Source organism: Mus pahari, chromosome 5 (assembly GCF_900095145.1).
Source record: "Mus pahari chromosome 5, PAHARI_EIJ_v1.1, whole genome shotgun sequence".
NCBI classification, from domain to species: Eukaryota; Metazoa; Chordata; class Mammalia; order Rodentia; family Muridae; genus Mus; species Mus pahari.
The window spans coordinates 69,921,916-69,930,453 of NC_034594.1; the positions used below are offsets into that span (position 1 = coordinate 69,921,916).

Sequence of the window (8,538 nt, forward strand, 5' to 3'; positions counted from 1 at the left end):
GAGAGAGAGAGAGAGAGAGAGAGAGAGAGAGAGAGAGAGAGAGAGAGACTGCTAAGTGGTTTACAGTTTAGGTGGTCTGATGTTTCCCAAGTGGATCATTTTCCTACCACATGGTGCCTGAGAACTAGCATGGTGATGTTAGATGCTGAAAATGTGACAAGACACAAAAGGACAGTTCATGAAATCAGAGGAAAATAGGTGGAGGCCACACTATTTGGTCATACATGACAATACCAATGCTGTCTAAAACAAAAACAAAGGAATCAAAACACAAGTTTATAACTCCTGGGAGATTCAGAAGTGTAGCCTATCTCCACATTTAAGAAGTTGAGATGCATCTGTCTGCCTTTCTGTCTGTCCATCTAGTTACTTATTTACTAATGAGAAACTTCAAGACTTGAGTTTACAGGTATAAGAGCCCTTGGGATGCTCTTGAGTCTGGAAAGACTTGGAGGCACCATGTTTTATTCTAGGGACATGGATTCATGATGAACATCCATGAAGCTTCACTACAGAGCCTTGGTTCAAAAGGACCTGAGAAGCACCCTTCCTAGTGACATTTGCCAGGACTTTAGTATTGCATAGTCTCCTGCATGCCTCAAGTGGTTCAACACTGAATGCCTTAGCACATTCCAAAATCTTCCCTGTCAAACAGCAGAGAGCTGACTGGTCCAAGGCCTGACGTGCAAGTAATACAAAAGCCCAGTCGCTCCACAGAACGGAAACGGCCCATAATCCCAAAGCCAAAGCCAAACTCTAAATAGTGGCTACTAAAATACATCAAAAGGGTCCCCACTGGGTCCCCAGTGGCCCAAGGGAAGCAAATCCTGGGGAGCACTGACCGTGGAGAAACTCACCAAGAGTCGAGCTTTCTTGGGAGTCCAGAATAAAGCCCCGTCTCTAGGATCTCTGCTTCACCTAACACAAGGAAAGACACAGCTGATACTGCCTGAAGCGGGACCACAGGGAAAGTCCCTTTAATAAAGTGATCCCAGCAGGTGTGTGGAGATTCAGTCTTTCTTCTTCTCTAAGGTTAGTTTGATGAGTAGCCAAGACTGTTAGTGCATCTCGTCTCCTGGATCTGGCTCACCAAAATTGTTATCAGAATTTTGAACATCAAAACCTGAGTATTGGCAGCCATAACAACATAAACTCGGTCATTTATTCCCAACAGACCAACTAAAGGCACATTTAATGGGACAGCAGAAAAAGGAGAAGCATTCATTTCTTCTCACCCACTGGCTAAGGGCTAATGCAGGAGACACATTCAAAGTGACTATATTTAAAGGGGCGCAAAGATATCTGGTGACTCTTTCCCCAACCCCAAGCCCATTTCTAGGGTTCTGACGTGAGGTTTAGGTTTCAATAGAAGGCAGTATATAAGCATAACTAAGCAGTCTGGTCAAGGTATGGTCCCAACCATCAGCAGTGAAACCTCAGGGAAATGACATTCTGGAAAGGGCAAAGCTATGGAGAAAGTAATCAATGGTGGCAGGGAATGTGGGGTGAACAGGTGTAGCAATGGGAGCTCTAGGTCATAGCAACTATTCTGTATGCTGTAATAGTTGGTGCATGGAACTGCACATTAGTTCAGAGCTATAGAATGTACAACTCCTGTGGACTGGGTGACTCTGACATGCCAGTGTGACTTCATCTACCACAATGTACATCCCACACTAGTGGAGGCTGCTGCTGCTGCTGGGACTCCGGGTGTAAAAACTCAGAACACGTGGGGGAACTTCTGTTTTTTCTGTTCAATATTGCTAGACATCTACAAATGCTATAAAAATTAAGATTCATCTTTTAATGTACGGTGTTTGTTGTTGTTGTTTAGTAGACTAATCCCCACTTCCAGGTAATGCCGAAGGTTAGAAACCACGTATGTGTATAGAGATGAGTACAATTAAGAGAGTCACAAGGACTGACACTCTGTTGGGCTAAGCTGCCCCTGCTGTCTCCACTACTCATGACCAACGGCATCTGCTCTGCATCCCAGCATCCTTCTCCCATGACTTGAGGAAGAATACCTACCCCATCTCTTGTGACCTGGGCAGCAAAGGCACACATGGCTCTTCCAGTGAACTTCTCAAAGAAGCAGCATCAGTGAACCTCTGTCACAGAGGGACCCCAACAATTATGGCTGCTGTCATGGACAGGACCCCCAGGTCAGGATCACCTTAACAACCCAGGCCAATGATCACCACTTAGTGACAGCAGGCATGTCAGAGACAAGAACCTGATGAGTAAAGGTGGAGAGGAACACATACCAGGGTGAGGATGGGGATGACAGCCCACAGGTCAGACCAATGGCCAGAGAAAATGAGCCCCCTCTCCCACCGCTGCTGGTTGGAGTGACAACACATCTCTGTGCTTTGGAACCTGACATTCAGCCACACATAAAGGTACTCCAGTGGGCTCATCCACATCTGTCCAGGATACAACTCATGGTAAGTGCTGACTTTGGAAAGCTCAGTCCTTTCACAGGATACTAGATTGTGTACTGCTGGGGAGGCAGGAGGACCTAGGCAAGGGCACTCTAGCAGGAAGAAGTCTATGTTTATGGACAACCTTGTTTGAAATGGCACAAGGCTTAATATGTGTAAACTGCTGAGCCTGGTGGACCATCCACCCCTGTGTGCAGATTGGCAGATGGATGACATGGTGGTCCTCCCACTTCCCTATGCAGGCTGCTAGACGGAAGACACAGCGTCCCTTTTGGTCACATGTAAAGACTGGCAGATAACAGACCAAGTGGGGAGGAATCATGTCATCGTCAGGGGAAATTTCAGACCTCTTTAGTATGCCTTCCATTTCAGGTTACTGTCCTCCTGCATTTTTTATGTTTTTGTAGAGCCTTCGTCCATCATTTTGTTTTTAGTTGATTTTTGTTCTTATTTACGGTTGTATATATTGACTGTCCATCACTATACTCTAACTACTGTCTCATCAGCAGACCATCATGACTGCACGACTGTCCCTTACCTTGCTATCCTAACCATCTTTACTGTACTTCTACCTCAGTGACCTCTACACAACCCCTCTTACCTCCACCACGCATGCTCGCCCACTCATTCATATGCCATGACTTCTTTCTACCTTTCCCCACCTCTTCCTTGTTTTATTACTTAAATACTGAGACTTTTGGCTCTAAATTTTATAAGCTACACCTTCTCCCAGCACAATCCTGACACCACCGTTTCTGAACCTTTAGAGGAGGCTAAGTGTTACACACAGTCTTCTCCAAAGGCTAGGGAGTTGGGAGCTGGGTAATAGAGGGCTCTACTGTGTGTCCCCAAGCACCTTCAAAAAATTTAATCCATACTGAAATGCCTCTAGAAGGGCTCTCAAGGAACAAAACACACAACTAAAACAACTAAGAGGGTAAAAGCGAATGGGGCAAGAGGTATGAAATACTAACTTCCAGACTTGGTATAGCTGCTATTCTCATGAACTAACAAAAAGGTGTGTCTACAAGCACAGACCGGGGCCACTTGTCACTGATATTGGATAAGGAAGTGTTTACGAGGCCCCACCCCTCCCCTAGGAGACATTGGCTGTTAGTGGTCGAGGAGGTAGTAGGTCATAGTCATCAGTGGTGTAGTCTTGCGTAAGTTGCCCTTGATCAAGTGAATAACCCCGGGCCACCTGTGCTCATGGAAGTGAGTCTAATGGACATCAATGCAACACACACACACACACACACACACACACACACACCAGTGATGAGAGTAGAGGCCTTGTAAGGAAAAAGGGATTCAGAGGAAGTTGCAGAAGGTGAGAGAAGATAATGGGGGAACACAGTGGATGTGTCAAGCCCAGGCACTAACCAAGCTATCTCCCATGAAGTGTGACCAAGGGCAGTATCAAGTCAAGAAGGAGTAAGTGTTGTGCTCCTTCCTCATAACAGCAGATGGAGTCTGCAGGGATGAAGTAGGGGTGGGAGACAGGGCTAAGCCCCAAGGGAGCAGGGGATCACTCACCAAAGAGAAGCGCTATCGCTTAAGTGTGGACCAGTACTTACTGGCTTGAAGTTTTAATCCCCTGAAGTGGGATTTGTGTTAAATTGAAACAACAGAAACAAATGGTCAGAAAGAGAACTGAGACCAATTACACTGGATCCTGAGAACACTGAGGGCTCAATGGCCTGAGAAGGTCGACTGATGGTCATGGAGGAATAGGCCGAACCGTCCCATACAGGGCTCCATAACTCCTTCCTCAGGTCAGCATAATCAGGGGGAGGACGGGGAAAGGCTATGGCCAGGAGGCCATGATGTCTTACTCAGATAATGAATTTAATGAGGATACTGGGCAAGGTTGCTCTGAGTCATCTGGCAAACTCCTGATAGGGCCCTCTCAGGTCCCCAAGGACCACATCCTTCCTGCCAACTCACCAGGAGAGAAAGGCTATGAGGCGTATCTTGTCCAGAGCCACTGTTATACCTCTGGAGGCTAGGGTGTTTGAGTCCCACATGCCACAGAAGACAGTGTCTTCTTAATTGGCCACTGGAGATTGCCAGTCCCAACTCTACCACCCGCAATACACTCCCCAAAAGAACCCAAGTATTGATGCCCAAACACTACCCCGATAACAGGTATGGGAGAGGAAGGAAGGCCAGGAACGCCACAACCCACACCTCACAAGACACAGAACCTACTGCACACAGGATTTGCAAACACAGACTCTCGGGAGGAGCAGATCCACACCTCTTCCCATAGCTCCCTCATTCTATTGTCCAGAAAGCCATAGCTCACCTCAGAAGGAGAAGGAACCCTGGTGTCTATATTCAGCAAAGACCAGCCTCCGTAGTGTGGGGCTCTGGGGAGCAGGCATGAGAGCTATCTGACTTTGGATGAGCCCTGGGTCTCAGCCAGATAAGGTAAGGTCAGTGTGTTGCTTGTGAAGAATGCTGGACAGAGGAGGCACACTGTGGACATCAGGGTTGTGTGTTCAGCAGTAATTGTGCACTTCGCTCTGGAGACAAAGCTGTTCTATTGTGTGGCCAAGCCTCACATTATTCCCAGTGAGGGCTGGTAGTGCTGGGAGGGTGGACCCAGGGTACATCATTGTGACCACCAGTTCCAATTCTGCAGCCAGCTGGGCAGAAGCTCTGAATCCATCAAAGGACAGTGATGCTGCTGACTTGGGAGGGGCAAGGCTGAGATGGATACAGGCTGTCTCTTCACAGTCCCTGTTACCCAGATCTCCCACAGCAGAGCTGTCCACGGCCCCCTTCCTCTTCCACTCCTGTCTCTAGATGGATCACATCCTTGGCAAGCTGGAAATATGATGCTTGTCCTTGCTCCAACAGGAAGCCTAGCATCAGCTGCGGCATGAACCTATCTATACACAGCACACTGAGCACAAAGTTAACATATGTGGTAAGTACCCAGGTCCACGTCTGTTGCCTCAGGCGTAGCACAAAGCTTCATTCACACCTTTGACCACGCAGTGGGAAAGGTAGTTATGAAGTATTTGTCTGAGGGATTGGATGAGGGCCTCCAGATTCCATGTTCCCACTGTATGCCCAGTAAGGTGGACATCGCAACAACTGGACCCATACAGCTCAGGGACTTCCTGGGATCCCAGAATGATGTAGAATAGACATTCTATCCCTCCGTAGCAAAGCTCCTAACTCCATCAGCCCCCTGGAAAAAAATTTATCCTGAAAAAAAAAAACAGTAACTATCACAGCTAACCCCACAGGGCAGCTGTATGTATTCCTGATTGTGCACATAATAATAAGAGAAAGTGTCCATGAACAGCCAAAAGACACTGGACAGTCACCAGCTTCTTCTCGTTTCCCATGGGAAAGAGTAAGACCTTATGAACCCCCCAAAGATAGTGTTAGAGCAGGTAACAGAGCTGGCAGTGACATCATGTTAGAGGCCATCAGCATATCCCAAACATGCCCGGGCCCTAGGCTTGGTGCATTTGAGAACACGGGGCTGCCCCCTCACCGAGACTGCCAACATCTGGACATTGGCAGAAGCATCCCCACACATCTAGGAAGCAGAATCTGCACACCGATGGCCACTGCACACCAGCATCCGAGCCACGGCTGCTGAGGTGAAGTCAGAGTTCTGGGGGGGGGGGGGACACAGGCTCAGCCCCAGTGTAGGAAGAATGGTTTCCCGCTTTGATTCCATCCTACAGGTGAGAGAATCCCCCAGGCAATTTGTTGGGGGACAGAGAGTTCTCATGAACATTTGTGAATCAGTAAGATGAATAACTCAGCTTAGGGGTGGTAATTTGGGGGAGTGCAGTTAGTGGAACTCAGGAGACAGTCACATCAATAGAACTGCTTGGGAATTTCTCATGGAAATGAGGGGGGCGAGCCCAGAGGCAGGCACAGGGTTACTGAAACCCTGTATTCTGAGAGTTCCTAAGGTCTGTAAGTCCCTTCATATCCTAGAGCACAGCTCATGCTTCTACAGAGGGAGGACTCAGAAAAACCTTTCCAATTAAGTAAATCTGAAGAAATGTCTCCTTACAGGTTGTATCTGCTCATCAGGAAGGAGATCAGAGCAGCTAGTGAACGTCTCTACGCAGTGGACAGCATGTCACCAGCAGGTTCCTCCAGTGTGTGGAACCTGAGACTGCACCAGTGACACCTGCTCCCTCCCTCTATGCCTCCACCTTCCTCTCATCAGCTGACCCCACTCATGGCCACATCAGTCCACAGGAATGGAAGTCTCTCAGCAGTGTCCTTGCAGGGCTTCGTGCTGGTGGGATTTGGGGGAAGTGCAGAGACCCAGGCCCTGCTCTTTGCTGTCTTCTTGGTCCTGTACCTAGTGACCGTCCTGGGCAACCTCACCATGATCATGGTCATCACCCTGGATGCCCGCCTGCACTCCCCCATGTACTTCTTCCTCAAGAACCTGTCCTTTGTTGACCTCTGCCTCTCTTCTGTCATTATCCCTAATGCCCTGGCCAACATCTTCTCTTCTTCTAAGACCATCAGCTTTGCAGGATGTGCCACTCAGTTCTTCCTCTTCTCCTTGTTGGCTGCCACCGAGGCTGTGCTCTTAGCTGTGATGGCCTATGACCGCTTCATGGCCATCTGCAGTCCCCTGAGGTACCCTGTGACCATGTGCCCTATGACCTGTGCCCGTCTGGTGCTGGGTACGTTCTGTGTGGCTTGCCTAAACTCCATTGTGCAGACCAGCCTCACGTTCCAGCTGCCTTTCTGCAGCTCCAACTACATTGATTACTTCTTCTGTGACGTGCCCCCATTGCTCCAGCTGGCCTGTACCAGTACAGCTACCAATGAGCTTGTCATGTTTGGCATCTGTGGCTTCATCATTGTGTGTGCTGTGTTTGTGGTCATCATCTCTTATGGTTACATCACTGTCACCATACTCAGGATGCGCTCAGGGTCAGGGCGGCACAAGGTCTTCTCCACCTGTGGCTCTCACATGACAGCCGTGTCCTTGTTTTATGGGACTGGCTTTGTTATATACGGCCAGCCAGGAGGTGTGGCATCCATGGAGCAAGGCAAGGTGGTCTCCACAATCTACACCCTGGTCATCCCCATGCTCAACCCCCTCATCTACAGTCTGCGCAACAAGGATGTGAAGGATGCCCTGAGGAGGCTGGGACAGAGGCACAGTCTGGTGAAGGAGAGTGGCTAGTGACATCATCAGGAGCCATGCTAGGGACACAGAAGGGAAGGATCCTTGGGTAACAAGAGTATCTACTTTTGATACTATGTCTACCCCTCCTGTTCTTTGTTCTCTTGTTTCTGATTTTCTTCCTGTCTTCTTTTCCTCTATCCATTCCTCTATCCATCCCTCCATGCATCCATCAACACACCCATCCATTCACCATCTACCCTGGCTTTCTTGAATGTATATCATTAGCCAAGCATTTAAAAAATGTGAACGAGGCACATTCTTTGTCTCCAAGGCTCCAAAGTGCGAAGATGACTGAATTGCTTACACTTTCGTTCTGACAGAAGGCATAGTGCACTACTGGAGGCATGAGGGGCATAGATTCAATTGGCTCCCAGCATCTTCCTTCGACCACCAGCCAGGGGTTAGAGATGATGCTACAGTAAGATTCCCAGTGCATGGAACCTTCCAGACTTGGCCTGGCAGCTTGTAACGATAGCAAGGAGTTACTCATCCCCACAGATGTCTCCAAGTAAGGAGGAAGCCTCGGTGAACTTCACTTTACAATAATAGCTTGCTTTCCTCTGCCTGAGGGGCTTGTCTGTGTCTCTTCCCTGTGTGCTGATCCCAGCCCCCAGTTCCATCCTGTTCCTGCCCAGGAGACTCACAGAAAGGGAACTGATCTCTAAGCATGGCTGAAGACTGAAGGCATCTGCCATTGGGAAGTAGAGAGAGAAAGAGAGGGGCCAAGGTGTAATATCATCCCACTTGCCCTTTCTGGGCACCCTGCAGGTCTCCATCAATTTCCTCTCATGACCTCCAGACCCCAACCTCATTCCCAGGTTTCAGGTTTAACTAGTCTAACTCTTCCTTTATTTAAACCGTTCTGGTATGTTCTGTTTTGTAAATGGCATATATCTCAATTTC

The 8,538-nt window shown here is 48.5% G+C and overlaps 1 protein-coding gene across 1 annotated transcript; it reads left to right on the forward strand.

The window, feature by feature from the left end:
- Positions 1–6,663: 6,663 nt before the first annotated feature.
- LOC110322414 (olfactory receptor 12-like) lies at positions 6,664–7,632 on the forward strand. Its single transcript, XM_021199085.1, has one exon. The coding sequence runs from the start codon at positions 6,664–6,666 to the stop codon at positions 7,630–7,632; it is 969 nt and encodes a 322-aa protein (XP_021054744.1).
- Positions 7,633–8,538: the final 906 nt, after the last annotated feature.